This window comes from Neolamprologus multifasciatus, chromosome 5, assembly GCF_963576455.1.
Source record: "Neolamprologus multifasciatus chromosome 5, fNeoMul1.2, whole genome shotgun sequence".
Lineage (NCBI taxonomy): Eukaryota > Metazoa > Chordata > Actinopteri > Cichliformes > Cichlidae > Neolamprologus > Neolamprologus multifasciatus.
Window position 1 is genome coordinate 17,248,843 of NC_140443.1, and position 22,304 is coordinate 17,271,146.

Here is a 22,304-nt window from a genome sequence, read left to right on the forward strand (position 1 = left end):
TAATCAAATAATATAGAATAGTCTATACCGCACAACAGTCTAAACTATTGGCACGTTTTTTTTACAAAAAACAAAAAAACAAAAAATGTAAACGAGCTTTAAAATTCCTCAAAATTTCCGTTCTGTAGCTAGTTTGGGCTTTACAGAGCATTATTGCTAGACTCGACAAAGAGGCAAACAAAACAACATGCAGTCGCGCAGTGTCGCAGCATGAATAATAAAAAGCTCACAGGATGAAGAACTTCCTCTCACACACAGACAAGAGGAGCTTCCAGTTATTTCATTCCCACATAGTGACAAGGAAAAAAAATAATGAAAACTTGGAATTCATATTCTTCCTGGAAGATTCACAGAATGCAGAGCCAATATGCTTTTTGGGCTCCAATTACACTGGGATCCTTTTCATTTGTTTATTACAAGGCAATGGGCACACACCCCAGCGCAGGCCTCGGTAACTGAAAGTGCTGCAAAGTGACTTTCAGGAGGGCCGTTTGGCATAACCTTCATCGAGCCCAGGGTGTAATTCTGTCAGGTAGCAGACAGTGTGGGTAAATAGGACGTCAGCCAATAACAGAGCGGTGAACAAACTGCAGTCATCACAGTCTGTCCGTGGGCTTTATGGGCCTGTGGCGATTTAGCTTTTAGAACAGGACTGAAATATCTTGTTCCTATACTCAATATATTAAAAGACCCAAAAGAAACAAAAACATACTGTGTGATCAAAACTATCAGTCTGGATATAAAAAAAAAAGGAAGTCTTGCCTAAAATGTTTGGGCAGTAAAGTACGCTGATCAGCCACAACATTAAAAGCACCAACAGGGTCCCCTGTTGGGGAACTTTGGGGTCCTGATACTTACTGCAGATGTAAATCTGAAACTAAACACAGCAGCACACCAGCACATGGGGGTAACAGCCTCCCGGAGCAGGAAGCACCACACCACCTGGGTTACTTAATCGTGGTCACTGTGATTAGGAAGCTGGTGTTAATGTTGTGGCTCATTGGTATATGTGTGTCATATAGAATATACAAGTCATTAAGGAATTTCAACTGGTAATAACCCATCTTTGAGACTCAAGAAGATGATTAAATAAATATATAAAAGTTTAGTATATTACTATATGACTTGTGTCTGTATGGTATTGGTGATGTAGGGTGACAAGACCAAAGCTGTCCAGCCACCTTTTTATTCTGTATAGATCTTGGTTTGATGGGAAAAACCATTTGTTTGTTTGTTTTCAGTTTAATTTCTGATTTTAATTGAGATATAGAAGCTACGTGGAACTGATCTGCAAGTTGTTCTGACGCTGACTCGCCCGTGCATGGTCCTGGCTGTGCAATGTGAGGGCCCTTTACAGCGCTTGATGCCAAACTGAGGGCAGTCTGAAGACACTCACACAGGCTGCTGTGAAGGAGCTAACAGCAGAGCTCCACAAGCAAACAGCAACGGCTGATGTCACCGCTGCAGAAATACCTGTATATGTGCTGTGTGTTCTGGGGTGGAAAACTTTAAAAATATATATTTTGACATCTCTGATGCAGTTTTCTTCTCTAAAAGTGCCAGCCTGTGCAATTTAAAAATGCAAACCCATGACCTCTGGGAATGCGACACATTGTGTATGCTTAAATGTTTCCTTCTCCGTTATGCAGGTCATCATTTCCTTGGATAAAAACTATAATGGTGGATTTACTGGAACTGTGTTCAAAGTCATGCTGAAACTGTTTGCCAAGGGATCTCAAATGTTTCACCTGCCCAGTGTGACAGCAGTCTGCAGCCTCCTCTGGCACAGATAGTAACCAAAAACAAAAACTTGTAAACTGATACAGAGAGCAGGACAACTGAAACGCTGTCTCAGGCTGCAAACTCTGACGTACTTGTTCCAAGACATCAAACTGAGCTCAAGCTGTGCCTTACATTCCAGAGCCTTGTTTCCTCTAGCATCAGCAGCGCCTACAGCCTCTCTGGGGGGACGAGTACGTCCCTGCAGCCTGAGATCAGCCAGCAGAGCAGGCCGAGGCCAGCTGAGCTGACTGAGCAAGCCTGGCTCTGGAGGACAGACACACTATTCACTTGCAGCATCTGCTCTAGTGAGACAGAGGCGCCCTGAGATGAGAACGGCCTGTACAGTACATGTGCAACTCTCTCATAGGACTGGATGTATTCCGCTAAACATAAACATGTTTACAGCAAGTAAATTCATTGCCTTAATTAGATAAATATAGTATTACAATTTTAGAAGTTAACTATAGAAACATCCGCATGATGGGAGCTGTTCTTGTCTGCAGTGACCCTGGGTTTGTCAAGAATGACCCCACCACCACCACTTTTTTTTTTCCTACCGGCAACATATAGTAAAAGCAATGAACTCTGGGAAAGCACTGTTGCTGGCGGCCCCCGCCAGTCCTCTGAATATAGGACACGTCATGTAAATGATGAATGCTCAGAGGCTGCTGTTCCACTTCCTCGAGCGAGGAAGGGCACAGAGCATGCAAATGTATTAGTCTAAACACGAATTGCTAAGAAAGACAGAAAAAAACCTATTCTGCCAATAAGTTCTAACAGATTAATCCTTCAAATGAAAAAGATTAATGACGTCTGAAGTGTTGACAAAGGTCTACAAAGGAGGTGTATGGCTTTATCAGGGCTGTAAAGTAGGTCGATGTCTCAGGGTTTTAAGAGAGGCAAACAGATCTCAGAGTCATCAGTGTTATGCCTGATAATGTACACATTGCAGGACAAGCCATTAAAGAGGAACAGGGGGATCCTCTTGGCCTTAAAGTGGAAATCGGAGAGGTGTTGACCGATAAGAGAGTATAAAGTCACTCAGCAGCTCAGAGCTCCTCGCTGCTTCACCTTCAGCCTTGAGGCTTTTAAAGCGTGTCCTCTCCTGACTGCCAAACAGGAGTTCAAGACATACACTTTTTTTTTTTTTTAAATACAACTGGAGTTGGAAATGTATTTGACAGACAGCCAAGTTTAAAGGCTTATAAGCCTAATGTGAGACTTCAGAATAATTTCCAGTGCAGCAACCAGTTAGTCTCTCTCTGAATCACTATCAATCAATGCTGTCAAGAGCAAGATGCTAATCTTTGAGAGAGCTATACATCATCTCCGCAGGCAGCGGATTAAAAAACATAAAATGGAGCTTCTTTTATGCATGTGAAATGAAATAAAGTCCAAAACAATCTCCTAGCTTCTCACATGAGCCTTCTAAAATTATTTCCAAAGAAGGGGATCATTTTTAATGCCGATTTATTTTGCAGTGTTGTTTGGAAGCTGGATCTGGTAGTGAAGAGATCTTTACACTTTTTAGCACATTGGTGCTAATGTAAATAACGTTTTACAACTAACTTCTCCAATTATTTTGTTTATTTTTAAGTAACAGGATTTTCATTCACCATTTATTGCCACCTTTTTTCTCTCCTTTTTTTTTGAACCACACATCATAAAACCACTGATTGGAGTGCCAAGGCCATACTGCACTGGACCCCTAGAGCCCTTCCCTGACAACACAGCTTCAAGGACTATGGCACATAAATCGCTATATGACGAAAAGGTGGTGATTTGAAACGAGCTAGCTGAAGTGATTACAACATCTCATTAGGATGTCTCCCACGTGTGACCTAAGCGGGGTGTTCTGGATGCCCTGGGGCAGACCCAGGACATGTTGAAAAGAGATCCCTTGACTGGCTTGGGAATGCCTTGGTGTCTGCCTGGAAGAGCTGGAGGAGGTGGCCGGGGAGAGGGAGGTTTGGTCAATTTAGACCACAAAATTATTAGCAATGTTTTCACTGAGCTTAGATCAAAGGATCAATAAGGTTGAATATGTGTTGATCTACAACCATGACACGATCACGTCTACGACAAGTTATCCAGTAACCCTTATGACTTACTGGTTAACCCGTCTAGGATGCAGCCCAATTTTTGCTGCCCACACATCAAGTGGGCCTGTCATGACCTACTCGAAATACAGCTAAAAGACGCATGTCATTACAATTGTACAGCAGTTTTGTTTTTTCTTTTTCTTAAATACCGTGTACTCAGGGAGTGATTTTTGATAAACCTACTCATCATCTCATATTTTGATTTGAACTACAACTTGTGCAGGTTTATCAACACTGCACTGACTTTCTGCATTCCCTTCTAACACCATCATCTCTCTTCTGCCGCAGAGCGACTTCACCCTTTGGTTACACTTTGTAAACAAAGCCTGAAATGACCCTTGGATCTGCACGACTGCCAGCAGATTTCCACCACAACCGCATACAGGCTTGTGTCATCTTTTAGAAAAAGCTTCTTAGGATTAGTCAGACCTCTAACAGTCAGCATGTTGTTAATATAAAACCATGTAGTATGTGTCAGCCGCACAAATCACCTTGTGAAAAAACATGATGTGGTTATATGCCAGCCAGTGCCACACGGCAGGGATAACAAACAGATTTGTTTGCCTCTAGTTCATCTTTACGGCATGGCTGCAGCTGGAAGCTATTCTGCTGTAGCTGGTGCGTATGCACTACGCAGACTACAGCTCATAAACAGCTCTATCTGACCAAATAAAGTATGCGCCTGCTTCTCTTTCAGTCAGTTCCTTGACATCAAATAAATATTTGGGATACACACCTCTTTTGTCAAGTCACACAGTAAAGCAACACACTGGTTTTGCAGAGGGAGGCAGTGCTGTTGTTTAAATTATAAGTATAGCCTCAAGTGGGTTTTGTATGGTTTTAAATCTCCTGATAACATATGCCTGAATCATCATTTTAAAAAACAAATTTCAGGAGACTGCTCATGCACAGAGTGGGATTTAAAAAAAAGGAGCCGTTTACAGTTAATGTATGCCACATTGGGCAGTAATGACCAGTTTCAACCCACACAGGTCTTCAGACAAAACGCTATCAGCAGGAATATAAACAGGATGAGAAAGAACACGCTTACCTCTGGAAAGAAATGGAGGCCACACAAAGTACAGGGTGCTGTTCAAACTTTTAACAAGAAAGACTAACAACAACATTTAAAAATCAGCACAGTTATGCCTCAGTCAGGTGGTTGCCTGGCGAACACATTTAATTTCTTCGCATTCTGCAACTGTTGCAAGTAGTTGTAGCAACCAACTAGTTGCACAGAGGTTGAGAATACAACACCCTCAACCTCTGAGCGACTACTTTTGAAGTGATTGCACATGTAGTCGATATAAATTTATGCTTATGTAGACAGCAACTAATTTGCGATTGTTGCTCATTTGTCACTGATAATTGGAACATTATTACAAAGAGATTGTGTGTAATTTCCAACAAAGCCCGTTCAATTGCAAAGCAAAAGCTGACAGTTTCAGACTTGGTCCCCATCTTTGAAGCAACCATTTAAAATGCTATAAGATTAGAATAATTAGAACAGAATAATTCTGAGAGCTCGGGTGCTTCTACAAAAAATGCACCCTTCCATTGGTTCAAACTGCCATGTTTTGGCTTTTTTACTGAAGTGTTACTGTAAATAAGCCAAAAGAAAAAAGAAAAGGATACTTCTCCACTTAGTTTACTGTGGGCACACACTAAGATCACAATGAATTAAGCAATATTTCCAAACACCACTACCTCTAATGCTTTTTTGGATGAGCTTTTGATTGTAAAAATTGTGGATTTCAAAGGGAAAGTTTTGTAATAGATGATACTGCAGATTAGAAGGATGTTTTTCTTTGATTTTTTTCTGATTAAATTTGTAACACTTTTAAACTGTCTCACAGCATGTGCCTTCATGAAGAATGCTCACTTGTGTTTACAGCTGGCATTATTATAAGACACTATGGATAAAAGCGTGGGCTAAATGGTTAAACTGTAAACAGCTGCTACGGGAGGAAGTGCCTGCTAACGGTGCAGACTAAGAGTGAGTACATGGAATGGGGTGAGTGGGTACAATAGAACTGGCTTCTCCCCACTAATTAGCTTGAACCTTGTAATGCATTATAATAAATGAAGAAAGTCTAAGAATTCCTGGCCACAGAAACCTGAACTGGCCATGTATCACTTTAGCAATGAGGGTGTTTAAGTTTCTAATTGAGGTATCAATTATTAAAGAGGCCAATTTCCGTTTCAATTGTGAGGTGAAGTTGCACATTAATTCTTTGTGCTATTGCTGGCCGTTGGCTGAACTGTCCAGCCAACACCATTTTGTGAACGGTTCCTACACCTACACCAAACTTTTGAAGACACCTGGAGTGTTAATTAAGACATTCTGAGTTGACTTACCTAGATAGAGTGCAATCTTTCCAAATCTGTAGACTGACCGATTCACACAACTACACAACAAGATGACAGTAATTTGTTGCTTATGACTTTTACTTTACTATTCTACGATAAATTTGTTATCGTTATCTACTTGTAAAAAGTAGAAAAATCATAAAGTTGAGCCCTCTAATTGATCCAGTATTAACCGATTGATCTACAGGTTGGGCCATTTATATGGATACACTGTAATAAAATGGGAATGGTTGGTGATATTAAAGTCCTGTTTGTGGCACATTAGTATATGTGAGGGGGCAAACTCTTCAACATGGGTGGTGACCATGGTGGCCATTTAGAAGTCGGCCATCTTGGATACAACTTTTGTTTTTTCAATAGGAAGAGGGCCATGTGACACATCAAACTTATTGGTAATGTCACAAGAAAAACAATGGTGTGCTTGGTTTCAACGTAACTTTATTCTTTCATGAGTTATTTACAAGTTTCTCTTTGTTCACAGCCATTGACATGTCGAAGAGGTTAACACGTGAGGAGCGGATCGAAACTGTGTTGATATCTGGTGAATGCAGTAACCGGGTCATTGCAGCAGATTTCAATGCCAGACACCCTACGAGACCACCCATCTCCCATGCTACAGTTAGCAAACTGCTTGCTAAGTTTCATGAAACTGGTTCAGTGTTGCATTTGCCTAAATGTGGATGCAAGAAAACTGTCACTAATGAAGAAACATCAGTGGCTGTCCTAGCTTCATTCATCAAGAGCCCACAGCGTAGCACTCGCCGCATGTCATTGGAGAGTGGCATTTGTCGAACATCCCTTCGGCGGATATTAGCTACTCACAAATGGCACCCTTACAAACTCCAGCTACTGCAGCATCTCAACAAGGATGACCAAGATCGGCGCACAGAATTTGCAGAATGGGCAAAACAAAAATTGGAACAGGACCTGCAGTTCACGCAGAAGATTTTGTTCAGTGATGAGGCAAACTTTTATTTGAATGGTGAGGTTAACAAACAAAACCACCGCTATTGGTCTGACACTAACCCACATTGGATGGATCCCTCCAAGACTGTTGGAACGTGCCAAAGTGCTTGCTCATAGGGGGTCATATGATTGTTGGGCTTTTCTCTGTATCTATGAAGCGCCTTGAGGCGACATTTGTTGTGATTTGGCGCTATATAAATAAAATTAAATTGAATTGAATTGAATTGGAACAACAAAAGTGATGGTTTGGTGTGGTATATGGGGTACAACGATAGTGGGTCCATTCTTCATCAGTGGAAACCTCAAGGCCACTGGATATTTGAAATTGCTACACGATGATGTGTTTCAATCTTTATGCACTGAAGCTGGCACGTTCCCTGAGTTTTTCCAGCAAGATGGTGTACCACCACATTATGGGTGCCAGGTCCGAGCATTCCTAGATAAACGGTTTCCTGGAAAGTGGATTGGTCGTCGTGGGCCAGTTGAATGGCCCCCAAGGTCTCCCGATCTGACCCCCTTAGACTTTTATCTTTGGGGTCATCTGAAGGCAATTGTCTATGGTGTGAAGATACGAGATGTGCAGCACCTGAAACTACGGATACTGGATGCCTGTGCTGGCATTTCTCCTGCAGTGTTGCTATCAATGTGTGAAGAGTGGGAGAAGAGGATTGCATTGACAATCCAACACAATGGGTAGAACATTGAATACATTTTATAAGTGGTCAGAAACTTGTAAATAACTCATGAAAGAATAAAGTTACGTTGAAACCAAGCACACCATTGTTTTTCTTGTGACATTACCAATAAGTTTGATGTGTCACATGGCCCTCTTCCTATTGAAAAAACAAAAGTTGTATCCAAGATGGCCGACTTCTAAATGGCCACCATGGTCACCACCCATCTTGAGGAGTTTGCCCCCTCACATATACTAATGTGCCACAAGCAGGACTTTAATATCACCAGCCATTCCCATTTTATTACGGCGTATCCATATAAATGGCCCACCCTGTAGATCAATCGGTTACTTCAATCCATGACTTCCTACACTACTAAAGGCAAAACAAAGGTGCCATCCCTCTGTTTTTGGTTGCACAATAAGGTCTTAATGACACAAGTTGGAAATCATATTTACAGTAAATGTGAGGGTAATAGGAAACCAATATAAATGCTGACTGTGTCATATTCTGTTGCGGTTACATTTCATAATGATAATTAAAACAAGACATTTGTTTTTGAATATTTGTCTCACAACTAAAACTTACACCAATGTTTAGCAACGAACCGTTGCTTCAGTTAACAACATTAACTAATCCCACAGTCAGCACGAGGCTGGTCATGTGAAAGCTTTCCCAGCACCTGCCTTGCTGTCAGTCATGCCCTGCCCCTATGCACCTGGTCTGTAGTGAGAACCAAGGGTTTTTAGGTAAACAGCAACACAGCTCGACACTCTCGTTTAGACAAAGGAGGCATTTAAAAGTTGAACATCTACAAGTTCCTTCTCTCTTCTTCCCAGCTACTGGTAAGCTCAAGGGAGGAGTCTGAGTGCCTGAGAGCTGAAAATGAGGACTCCTATCAGCAGAAAGTCAAATTAAATCATCGGCAGCAAATCACGGACACGGGGAATTACAAGAGATTACTGCCCCCGTCCAGCCCTACCCAGACCCCAGAGAACAATGGCCTGTAATCTGTCTTAATTCCCAAGATAATCAACTCAGGGCTCAGAGTCTCATGGTAGCAGTGACAGGGAACAGCAGTTCACATCCACCCAAATGCCAAACTGACAGGCAAAACTAAATGCAGCAAAGCCACAGTATAACTCCTCAGATCGCTCACCCTCATGCATTTTTAACATCTACCAAAATCTGTAATTGTCTATGCCCAAAACCATTTTCTTCAATCTCTCATTTCATATTCAATGTGTTTTAAAGCCTATTCCATTTCTAAGGGAGTTCATACAACACCCTCCACTGTCAGGGCTTTTATTTTTAATGTAATCTTCATTGCAGTGCTACTGGTGTGCAGGCTGCTCTCCCTGGTGATCTGCCTTGCGTTAAGGAGGCTGGGGGCTCAGCATTAAGCCTCACTTAAAGCTGCAAAACTTTAAGAATAGCGTTTCTCCTTTCATTCACCAAGATGACACATAAACCTCATGTCTTTGGTCATCCTCCGTCTTACTCTCTGGCCTGTCAGGCCAGTTCCAGCACTCTCAAGCCCTCTTGTGATCTTCAAGTTTCACTAGCTGACAGGTAGACGTGCAACTACTGATGTCATGCATTCAGCTGCAATGAATCATCTGACTAGAGTTAACATGTGGGAGTTTGTACATCTCTGATGAAACCCACTTCTGCAGAACACATTTTCTCAGAAGAAGTGATTTGAGGCTGTATAATTTACGATGTTGCTAAGCAAACATATGCACTCAGATGGCAGTTTTTCCCCAGCAGCTTTCTAAGTTTAGCACAATTCTGCAACACAACACACCTTTACGAGAGTGATGTTTGTTACCATAGTATTTCTGTCTTTATAGTCATAGTGAAGGCTATGCAACACTGATATCTGTTTTTTTATACAGTATTAGTACCACCTTTTTGTTCCCACTGTCCTTTATGTTGCTTTAGTTCATTTAGGTTTGAGGGTATTCATTATGCACAGTTCTCTTAGAGAGTGTCTGTTGGGATGTCCACTGTGAGGAAGATTAGAAACTCTCTTGAATGCTTTCCACTTATGAATAATGTCTCACTGTAGAGTGATGCACTTGGCAACCTTTCCCGGACTGATGGGCATCAACAATTACTTATCTAAGATCACTGCTGATGTCTTTTTCACTTTTCCAAGGTGCTTTTTCCACCTTGACACTTTGTTAGGCAACAGCCGAATCCTTCAGACCAGCAAACTGCAAAAACTTCTGCTTTTATAGGGGGAGCCTACACTTGTGGCATCTGGTCGCTACTTACCCTTTTAATTCCTGTGGAAGCATGAAAGGTATACTTTGTGTTTCCAAGGACGGTGAAAACTCTTTGACATGACAGCAACCGCAAAATTACATAGAAACTGAATACATGACATCAGGATAGTGGCATGTCAGTTACAAGATCATGAAGGCTGATGAGATAAAGTGTCATAAACAAGCCTTTGTTTTTATGTATGCAAGTCTAGTTTTCTTAGATTAATTTTCCCCATGTTTTGTAATGAAACATCACTTGGTTTTCCATTAACAGAAAGCACTGGCAGTCATGTTTGCAAATACCCTTAAAACCTAACCATAACATCTAATAGATATCTTTAAGATTCAGGGGCTTCCTAAGATGTCCTCAGCTTTCTGTGACGAGGCAGGGTGTACTTGGTAATATGAAGTCATTTGAAAGGTTGTAACTGTAACAACGGTTGTTTAGGAGACACCTGTTAAGCCTGATGCATTTTAAATCATGTTAGCCTAAAAACACTGTTCAGAACAGTCTTTATATTGCAGCTAGGAAAACAGCTTTTACCTGTATGCGTCCTGCCCTCTACTGAAAGGAGAAATGACTAGTAAACATAAGGCAAGTTGCAAAATAAACTCTTTGCAGAAGGCATGCATAAACATTTTAAAAGAACAACAGATGCAGAGACATCTGACTCACTTGGCGCAGGCCAAAGTAATGATCTAAACAATACAAAATCTTTTGCGTGATGGAGGCCGCACCAGCTTGCTTTCTTCCAATCAATGCAGATGTTTATCCGCTAATCTACCAACAACTTGGGCTGAAGTAAACATGCTGCCTGGCTCTGTTCTGCCTCAAGCATCATCAGTGCTATCAGTAATGAGGGCAGGATGAGCTACCACCTCTCCCCGTTCTCTAATAGAACATGACTGTTCTCTCTTTCCCCGTGGCTCCATTTCTGCACGAACAAAGCCCCTCTGCCACAATACCACGACCAATCGCTAAGATGGCCAAACTAATTTGTCTGGGGTGGACGGTTGAAAAACAGAAGGGTGGAGAGCTGGGACCTGGTTTTCTCAGAAGAACCAGTTATGAGGTACTCAATAAAGCCCATATTTTAGAAATGAGAAGATTAACGAGAAACACAACGAAGTAAATGAAAAAAAAAAATTCACAGAGAGACAGAAGGAAAGATGGAGCTGCTGGAGGAAAAGAGAGCAGACTGAGGCAAGCCACAGGGGAGATGGCAGCCGTGGGTGCCCTTGAAATTGCCTGACTCATTACTGCAGCAGCACGGCCATGCATGGTGATGGCAGGCTCGGAGAGAGAGAGCTCTCGGCCAGGCACTGACAGTCAGAGAGTGAAAGACAGCCCTGTTTTTAAACCACCAGAGGAACACTTCAAAGGCTGGCGTGCTCATTCTCCATTTTCAAACACCACCCTGCACTAGAGCGAGGCAGACGGGAAAATGCTAATGGGTTTCTGTGATTAACCCCCGTGTTTGTGCCCCGATAAGCATATAATGCCTTGCTATAAGAATGGTGTTAATAGATAGCAGCACACAGGTACATCTGGACACCCTGAGTGACAGGTCTGTGTGGGTGACTCAAGACTACAGTAATCATTTAATTCTTCTGCAGCGTGGGCTTCAGTCAAACTGAGACTAGCATTACTGCACAGCTGCCTGCTGTATACTCCTCACACATATACTCTACAGCATCTATAGTGTCTGGGAAAAACAAAACAAAACTTAAAGTTCCAATGCATGGTTAAGCAGTGGTTGCAATCTATTTTCCTCTTTATCTGGTCCAATACAACTAGAATGTAGAGTGATAACGCATCCCTCGAGCAAGTAGACAGCAGGAAGAGTGTGTCAAACTCTGCAATGCTGTGGTTGCATACAACCCACTGACAATCTTCATCATCACAATTAAGGCAAAGTGGCTGCTGTGTCTTCCATTTTGTCCTCCACAGGAATTGACTTCCAACATTAAGGGCCACAGCAGTGTGGTAATAAGTATACAACTCTGTCCAGCACCAATCAGGGTGCAGTAATCCAGCCAACCTCTTTTTAAAATGGCTCCAGCACTCCAACATTAGCATGACTGATGCATGACTGAATTATTTCACACAAAATAAAGCTCTTGCTCAACCTGGTTAAGGAATTTAGCTCTGTGGATAATGATATGCGGCCTTTTGGATAAACCCTTATTTGATGAATTAACCATAAAACCGACAGGGGGGAATTTTATATACATGCCATAATGGGTTGTCTGGAGTGTATTTAAATGTGGATATTTATGAGACTATCTGCGGCTCTGTTAAATGTTTTAGATTACAAGACGTATGGAAGAATGTTGTATTAAGAGTGCTTTTTGCTCTTGTACGTTTTAAATGGGTGTCCCAAATCATCCAATATGACTGCTGGAATAAAATCCTACCTAATCAGAAAGCATTAGTTCCCTGTCAAATCTCTGCTCCCTGAAGCAAATGGCAGAGCTCCAGACAAATCCTCCCAGATCCTACCTTAATGTCCTTTATGTTGAGGGGAGAAAAAAAAAGTGTACGAGCAAGCACTTATGTGCTGAGTAAATGCCTGCCAGATGTGTACACATCACCATGAAAAAGTCAGGTGTCATATGTGTTTGTGCATTACAGATTTGGCCACAGCAGCATTTATCGGTTAAAGGATGCAAATCAGCAGGAGGCAAAGCTCTCAACGTGGCATCAAGACTCAGGGCCTGAGGTCAGCAGAGTGACATGCCAGGCTAAGGAGATTACATTCTGCTACAGACTAACGAAAGGCTGCTCTTGTGAGTAGACACTGACCAGCCAAAAACATCAGAGTTAAAGCAGTAGTAGCATGACATAACAGAAGGGTGTTCCATCTAAACCTAGTTTGAGAATAAGAAACAAAAAGGTATCTCATATGGAAATGTCTTGAGAAGAGCCTAAATAAAAATATAAGCCATAACTGACTTGACTTTACATAGTAAAATGAGCTATTTAAGGGTCAACTGCTCAGAAATTAGGCATTAGTTATTCTGCAAGTTTCTCCAAAATGAAAAGCTTTTTCCAAAGAAGGTCTTCTGGCAGACACACAAGAGTTAAAAAAAATGTTTGTGCTGAATGTCTTTGTATTTCGTCATGAAGGTGTATTCTATGATCTGGTCTCAGTCTGAGTATGCTTCCTTCAAATGTAAAAAACTTGATTTCTTCCATCCTTAGAATGCTGATTGTGAAACACACAAATCATCAGCCTTCTGCTTTCTGGAAAGCTGTGATGATAAAAAAAAAAAAAAAAGGATTACTGAGGAAAAAGAGGTGGCATCCACTTGCGGGGTGATGAAGATGTTAATTTAACCTAAATTCAACCACTGCTGGGAAACTGGACAGTAATGCTGAACTATTACGACTGACAGTAAGTTTGACTTTCATTTCCCCCCCCAAGAACAAAATCATAACCAAACTAGGGAAACTCTCCTTGCACTCTCTCCAGAAGATTTCTGTAAGAATTCAAAACGACTTCGGCAAAGACTTTGCTAGCCTCTCCAACATTTCAACATAATGAGGCAAAGCTTTGGCACTCGGCCTACCAAATCCTTTCCCCATATCTAAACAGTTCCCCACTCTACAAAAACTCTAACATTTATTTTAAATACACCATCATACTGGCAGGGCATGTGCCCCTTTGGTCATGACTGTCAAAACACTGGATGTGATCTCTGCTGCATTTTAACACATTCTCGCCATGTTGTTTTGGCATTTAGTGAAACACTGCCGAGCCTCATGCTAAAAGTGACGTTTAAGCCTGCAGGCATAGCTCTCGCATTTGTTTCTGTTTGACACTCAGCTCCTATCTGCTCACTGCAAAACAAATAAATAACATGGAAAATGTGCAAGTTGTTCATCTGATATAGATGAGGCATGATGTAAGGAGCTCTACAAATACGAGTTTGCCAAGATCATCATGGGACATGTTTGTGTCTGATGGGGCCACTGTGTGCGCACACTCTGTTTCAGTATTGTGGATCTGGGAAGCCTCCAAGTCTCCTGCCAGAATACAAAATGCCAGATCGCCACCATGAAAAGAACTCCAAGCAGAGGGACAAGCCGGTGTCCAAGAAAAGAGAAACATCTTGTGTTGGGCCTAATTACTTCTGCTCCAAGATTACACAGTTTTGACCTTTCTCAAGCTTCCAGCACACAGCCTGATTGGAAACTGATGAGGACAGCATTAATACACACAGCACTGTTAATTATATTTAATGCAGAACAAGGAAGCGAAAATGTAGCTATTTACTATGCACAAACTGCCTAATTATGTTTCCTTGTAACCCTCACAAACACCTAGATCATACAAATTGGTTTTAATCCAATTAAGTTCTTTTTTCCCCAATTAAAGAAGTCTCCACAGATTTTACAAGCCAAAGTCTGTTTAAAGCTCTTGGGGAATAAGTGAAAAAGTTCCATGAAGACATTTGGAGAAGTAGCTGCACAAAGTCAAGTGATGACACTTGAGTCAGAGTCTGTTATGGTTGAAATCTGGAAATGTGAAGACAGAAAGAAGTGAACTTACCTGACAAGACTTCCTCATCGCTGCTGCTACAAGTACAACATATCCAACTGAACTGATGGTCAAGTGCAGTGCCAAATTATTGTAAATGGACAAATGAGTTGGGGTGTGTTATCTGAAAATCCACTACTGCGGATTATATACAACAGTAGATACACTATGGGTGACATTTTAAGAATTATAAGAAGTGAAATGGGAAAGCATATAGCCAATCACATAGTTTTATCCATCCATGGCAAAAGCTGAGGTTCATGAAGGCTTCAAGTGTGGTGGAAAACATATCTCCTGATGTAAGAATATGAATGATAAACCAAGAAAATGGTAAATGCACAATGTGAAAGTGGAGAGCAATTCTTTAAGTGCACTAACGTTGATGAAACCATAAATTTGTAATTTTGTAATTGTAAACCATCCCCTTTATTCGTAAGGGGTTGTCTGACTTCTGGGATTTTCTCTGTATTATTGCATCATCTTTTACAGTACAAAATACATAAAATTTAATATGTTTAATTAGCGTGGCAAAATTACCCAATGTACTTAGTTTTTGTTTTAAATCAGATTTGACTTCTGAATTTGCATGTTTTGGTGATCTATATCAACAATATAGATTATGCCCTGGTTTTACTTTCACTGAAAATAACTGCCTTACCTATATGGCTGCCAAGTGGCAAGACTTGCTACTAGAAAGACTTTGACCCAATGCAGCTTGGAGGTGTGGAGACATGCCTATGAGGCCTCTGGAACTGGGAGGCAAGTGGTTGCTGGCTAAGTGAAACTGATCACAAGAAAGTATGTGGTGCTGGTTGGGACAAACTTATATCCCTAGAATCCAGTGGTTGAAGTAGCAGCACAGATGTGAATCACCACTTCCACTGAAAACATTCAAAAGGCAGTCATCAAACATGTGATGCAGATGCAGAATTGGGCCTTTATTTGCTAGTTAAACTGACAGACTCGATGTTCAGTCAACTATATACATAGTCAGTAATATAATCACAGCTAAATCTGTGGACAGAGTTGTGGGCAGGCAGACTGCAAACTAATAACATAAGGAAGTTTTGAATATTCAAGGTGGAAGTCAAAAAATAAAAGACACATTGTGTTATTTGGCATTTTTTTTTTAAATTCACTTGCAGTCTGCGTATAACCCTTCTCACTCATTAACAGTACCACACCACAATGAGCTTGCCAATGCCAAAGTCATACTTTCAGGAGAGTGTCTGGGGTCAGCATCATGAATACTCAAAGGCTGAGACCATCTTGTTGATAGACTTTCCCTGAGGGGATTAATAGTTTTTCTGCTCCTGACTGAAATTCCAATTCTAAAAAGAAGAACAGTAAGCCTCAGCATAAAAAATTAAGTATACAACAAAAGCGGCATCACGAAGTTAGAGCCAGACACTGAAACCGAAAACTCAGACTTCATTAGTGATATATCCAAAAGAGACTTGAGGTTTTGGTTTGAGATGCACTGAAAGACAGTGAAACCTCAAAACCCCCACAGAGTAATTATAAATCTTTTTTTTTTAATCAGAAACCTCACTGTGCTCACTATCAAGAAAACATAAAGTGTTTTATGTTACATACTGCAGATATGAACATCTACACTGGCAACAGCAGGCATGAGAACGGAAAGGAACTCCATAACATTAGACTGGAATGTGTTGCTCTGTATACTGGAGCAGAGAAGAAAAAGGATTAGGAGCTTTGTTTCACAGTTATTGGATTTTGGCTCAGTGGGAATGGAAATACCCAAATGGTGAAGGGAACGCAAACACTGAACTATTCTCGTTAATGTGGAAAACGTGACTCAGGGTAAATGCAAATGACACATTAAACACACGCTTTATTGAGAAGTTCATTTCTTCATAGTTACAGTCAATTAGTTCCTAATATTCTAGATTTAAATGAATCACTGAGGTAGGTTTTTTCCCCCCTCTCCTGTTTTCAAGCATCTGTTAGTTGCCGATGTCAAGATCTCTAAAATCAAATTTCCCCTTTCAATTGTAAATTATTTGGGGCTAAGCTGAAAGCAAAGAGATGACAAGAGATAGGGAGAAAGAGAAATGATGTTGATGTGCAACAAGGGCCCCCTGCCAGATCTGAAATGTGGATGCTGCATGTCTAACTAATCTAAATGCTTTTTTCCTGGAATATTTCCAGGACTTTAATTAGTAATGTGAAAAAAAAGCCATGCGTTTCTGCGTAGAGAAGCACTTTACCTAAGCAGGAAAGGTCCCCAACTGATTCGAGATCACCCTGACGATATGAACTTTATTTGCAAGTTTGTTTGTTTCTTTTAAAGGAGAAACTGCCAAACCAGAGGCATAACAATGAAGAAGCAGACAAAGACACTGACAAAACTAAACTTAATTAAATAAAAAGGTGTTACATAACTAACACGTACTTGTATTAAAAAACTAAACAAACAACCCCCACCCCAAAAAAAAAACAAAAAAAAAAAAACAGGAAGTCCGAAAAAGTAAAGAAGTTTAAAAAAAAAATCTAAATGAATCAGATTTGTCTTATTCTCTTAACTTCCTTGAACACACGTAAAGAGTGACTGCTTCTTTCAATTTCTTTGTGATTCATTCCAGGCAGCAGGGGCTGCATTCCTAACCATCATTTCAGTTCAGTTCGAACCAAGAAATGAAACTATTAACCTCTGATCATAATGGGACTTACAAACTGGAATCTTATTATGATTTGAGGTCAGTGGACTTGTGGGCATCAGGGAGAAGCAAATTAGATGTGCCTCATTCATCAGCACCTGCTGTACCTGAAACACTCAAAAGCAAAAAGCACCAAATCCCCAAACTGCTTCAGTGCAGCTTCTCTGGGCAGGAGTGGACTTAATGCTGAACTGTCTGGGCAGCTCCCATGGGTGAAAGAGTCTGAACGTGGAGCAGAGTGCTGATGGGTTTTAAGAAAATGTCAGCCTCGCTCTTGCTAATGAGCTGTCAGAGTGTGTGCGCTATAACTGACCTGTATTTCCTCGTAAGCCTCGTCGATAGTGGTTACTTGGTGCTGCTCATGTAGTGCCGGCTCGTCGCAGAAGAAACACACGAGGCTTTTGTCGGTGAGGCAGAAGAGCTTGACCTTCTCGTGGTCCTTGCAGGGGTAGGAGCTCCTCTGTGCGTTAAGGATGGCGTCCAGTGGGAAGGCTGAGTAGCGCTCCACAATGTTAGACAGCTTGAGGCTTGGCGAAAGTAGTGGATCGGCAAAGGTCCTCCGGCACTCGGGACAGTCCCGTGCTCCGTGAGGCTCCTGTCTGCTCCAGTGCTCGGTGATGCACTTTCGGCAGAAGTAGTGCTCGCAGCCGAAGCTGACGGGGTCCTGGTAGATGCTGAGGCAGATGGAACACAGAAGCTCGTCCTTCAGAGAGCAAGCCATTTGCAAAAACTGACACTGAAAGGCATCTAAGAGGGCAACGTCGTGGAGCAGAGTATACTTGATTCAGTTTGTAAGGACGTGGTTCACTGCCATGTGGGAGTTGACTTCAGGAATCCTGAGATTATCGTCTCTGTTGGGGTGTAAAAACAATAAACAAAAAGACAATAAGACGCCTCAAACCTTTAATCAGCCAAACCCTAAATAAGTTATGTGAAGACATTCTTTTGGTTACACATTAACAAAATCAACTTCAACAACAACCCTTTAATATTTAATCTAGAACACAAGAGCTTCTAGTAAGCTGTAATAGCTCTGTGCAAACTGATTACACAGGCTAAATATGGGTTTTTAGATTAGCCCTGTAATTAGTATTTAAAAAATGACACAAAGAAATCACACTTTCCGGTTTCTCAGATTGGATATTTGCTTGTAATTTTAGTATTTTATTGCAGTGTACCAAGTATCCTTTTATCCAGGAGCATTGAGCACATCAATTAATTTGAAATCAACCGCACATTCATAGACAGTGAATATAATTATCCTGACTTTATTTTAAAGCACTTCAAAATCTCATGCCCTAATGAAGGCGGTGGACATAACTTTAAACAAATCCCTTTAAAATTTGGCAGTAGCATGTAGCACCTTTTTAAAGCAGTCCTTTTTGTTCTCATAATACAACGCCTGCTCTTTGCTTTCACTTTGTGAGCTTCCTCTTTACCTGGGGAAACACCTGACGTACATTAACGTTTCTACCAAACTAGTTCTCTACTTTGCTGCACCCATTTCCTCGCTCTTTGAAACGGATTTGCTCATTTCTAATGGAAACAGTCTGCAGCAGTCAACCAAACCAACAGGCAAACACCTGCAGCAGTCAGTATTATCTCCGCTGCCTGTCCACCTCCTTCCCCGGTGTTAAGAAGCTGCCTTTTAAATACCCTCCCGTAAAGGGCTTCAAGATCCCGTGCTGCTCTTTTATTTAATTCGCACCATCTATCACAAACTATTGGACCAACATATGAGTTGTTGCTTAGGATACATACACATTATATAACATATTTCATCCACCTTGCTCGCTGGCAGGGACTGTAAACATAAGCGACCAGGACCACGACACCGCCAACCACAGCGGGAGGAGATAGGGGACACAAAAGAGGCATAACACTGATTTAATTAGCCGCATAATTAGAAAAGTGTATGTGGGAATCTATACGGGAGGTTGAGGCTTCCCAAAAATACCCATTATTAATAGAAGAAACGAATTAAAACAGCAAAAAGAGCCTAAACTCACCAGCCTTCACTCAACGACATCAGCGGCTCCAACGCAAGTGTCTTTCAGGAAGGGAGCAACACACAGCGGCAACGGATGCAACCAACTGTACCGAAAAATTAGGGGGGCCGGGGACTCGACCACACACAATGTTCGGAAGAAAGATACTTGTCATCTATGACTAACATTTGGAAGATAACGAGAGTAATTTATATGTAGCGTGGTAATTTAAATGATTATCGAGTTCAGTACGAGACAAGGAATAAAACTGTGTAAAGTTTTATCCCCCTCTCCTAATGAATCGACTCGTACTGCCTTTCTCTTCGTTCACAAGCTGCTGCTGCTGCTGCTCAGCTAATTACAAGTAAGAAATACACAGAAATCAACCGTTAGCGACTTTTTTTGTAGAGCAAATTGCTTGACTTTAAAAAAAAAAAAGTTCAGCAGCTGCCATGAAAAGTAACTGCTGCTTCTAACTGAAAACTATTTTATTAGTCAAAGGAGAGAGATGTTGTAGTGTCCAACTTCGACCAGCAGGTGTCAGAGGCGTCCGCAAAAAAACTACCCTAATGTTCAGGTTGAGGTATCGTGACAGAGGATAAGCGTTTGTTTTATAAACGGTTTCTTCAAGAGCTAGAGAAGAACCGCGGGTTTGGTATATTAAAGCAAAATGCAACAGTTTAGTTTATTAATACTATAAAGAAGAGTGGTTCTGCTGAGACACTGATTAGAGTAAGCAGATCCTTCCAAACTGGGACTAAAGTTAATAATGCTGAGAGGTTTGTGTAACACAAGCGAACTATACTTCTTAAAGTTTAAGGATAAATGTGCTGTATGTCATTTCAGTCCCAACTTATTCTAATCATAATATGTATAAAAATGTATAAAATGTATAAAATTTTTATATGTATATATATATATATATATATATATATATATATATATATATATATATATATATATATAAGACACCCCATTAAATAATCAGCTCTTTATTAAGAACTGTCCAATCATGTTTTCATGTATTACTGGAAAAGAAAGGGACTTAATTGCAATTAAACAACAAAAATTAACATTTTGTTACACATAAAAAAAAAGATATGAAAAAAATGTGTATTTTAATGGAGAAAAAAGTTAGGACACCCTACCCCCTAATAACTAGTGTTGCCCCCTGTGGCTGATCTAACTTCAGTGAGACACCTTTTGTAGCCTTTTACCAGTCTCTGACATCGATTAGAAGTAAATTTGCCCCACTCCACAACGCAGAATTCTTTCAGCTGGGGGTTTCTTGCATGTACAGCCCGTTTCAAGTCACCACACAGCATTTCTATGGGATTAAGATCAGGGCTTTGACTTGGCCATTCCAGGACTCTCCACTTCTTAGTTTTTAGCCAGTCCTTGGTGGATTTGCTGGTATGCTTTGGGTCATTGTCATGTTGCTGTCTCCAGTTCCGCTTCAGCTTTAATTTTTATTTATTTTTTTTACAGATGATTTCACATATTCTTCAAGCACCCTCTGATACACAGTCGAATTTATGATGGATTCTATGATGGTGAGCTGGCCAGGTCCTGCTGCAGCAAAGCATCCCCAAACTATGATACTGCCACATCCATGCTTCACAGTTGGTATGAGGTTCTTTTCTTGGAAGGCTGTATTTGGTTCACGCCAAACATGTCTACTGTTCTGGTGTCCAAATAATTAAATTTTAGACTCATCAGTCCAAAGAACATTATTCCAGAAGTCATTGTCTTTGTCTATGTTCACTCTGGCAAACTTCAGTCTGGCCTTAATGTTTTTCTTAGAGAGTAAAGTTTTCATCCTTGAACACCTCCCATAAAAGTCAAACTTGTGTAGTCTCGTTCTGATAGTAGAGTCACGCACTTTCACATCGACAGAGCCAGAGCCTGCTGTAGTTCCCTGCTACTCTACACCAACCCCACTACACGAAGATGCCACACCAATAAAACCACTGTAGAGGAAGTAAACAACAGCGATTATCTTATTAGAATGCTGTGTTCTTCAGGGAAACCTTGGTTCCCGGCATTCGTGTGGATGTTTCTTTGACACATAACACGTGCCCAAACATTGTTGCGAACCAAGCAAACAATGAACTGCGCCCCCCCCCCCCCCCCCCCCAAAAAAAAAAAAAAAAAAAAAACAATGCTCAGGAAGGGCTTAAAGGAAGGGAAAAGCTTTTGATTTAGCCTCCAAATTTCCCAGATTCCAAGGACCATGCATCCGCATGATACATGAGGTATTAAGGAACCGGAGGTGTGAAGGGTCAGAGGTGATTTAGCCGGTGGTAGGAAACTTACACAATGTTAGGAAGGTGGTTTTAATGCTGTGGCTTGGTGGTGTATTTCACATGAAAATATGCTGCTTCTTTTACTCCACTACCCAAAAGTATAAAACCTTTAGAACTAGCTTAAAATACAAGTAAGAAAGCTATAGCAGAGTTTCAGTAGCCTGATGGGTGATGGGTACAACTACTTTCTTGCTTTTAACTTCAATTCAATTCAATTCAATTCAATTCAATTCAATTCAATTCAATTCAATTCAATTCAATTTCTTTATTGTCCCACAAGGGGAAATTAGTTTAGCAGCGGGAGGATAAAAATAAACAGAACAATACTATAAAATAATAATAACAATAATAATGATAGAAAGTTCAAGGACAATTATTTGCCATTAAGGAGACAAGACGCAGTAAGGATAAAAGAGACCTGGAGTCTTTTAGTCCTCCTCGGAAGGTACTCTAAAACGGCGGCCGGAAGGCAACAACTCAAACTCACTGTGAAGTGGATGGTTCACACAATTAATAATAGAATGAGCCTTTCTAAGCACATTTCTATTGTAAATGGCCAAAAGTCCATCTTGCCAGCGCCCTGAAATTTTGCTAGCAGTTTTTACCAGAAGTCCCAACCGA

The 22,304-nt window shown here is 40.9% G+C and overlaps 1 protein-coding gene and 1 long non-coding RNA gene across 6 annotated transcripts in view; both read right to left on the reverse strand.

Annotated features, from left to right (window-relative positions):
- Window positions 1-19,643, reverse strand: part of trim62.1 (tripartite motif containing 62, tandem duplicate 1) — a 35,528-nt gene extending 15,885 nt beyond the window's left edge. For 4 of the 5 annotated variants that reach the window (XR_014874110.1, XR_014874109.1, XR_014874108.1 and 1 more), the window contains exons 1-2: window positions 19,399-19,643; window positions 17,703-18,240 (exon numbers count right to left, since the gene is read on the reverse strand). Coding sequence is in view for 2 of the 5 variants with exons in the window: in XM_085159637.1 (XP_085015763.1) it covers window positions 17,703-18,110 (408 nt within the window). In the remaining 3 variants the exon portion in view is untranslated. The other variant, XM_085159638.1, reaches the window with a different exon arrangement.
- LOC146518354 (uncharacterized) lies at window positions 74-17,664 on the reverse strand. Its single transcript, XR_014874111.1, has 2 exons — window positions 1,160-17,664; window positions 74-847 (listed from the first exon to the last, which is right to left on the reverse strand). It is a non-coding gene; the product is annotated as an uncharacterized LOC146518354 (long non-coding RNA).
- Window positions 19,644-22,304: the final 2,661 nt, after the last annotated feature.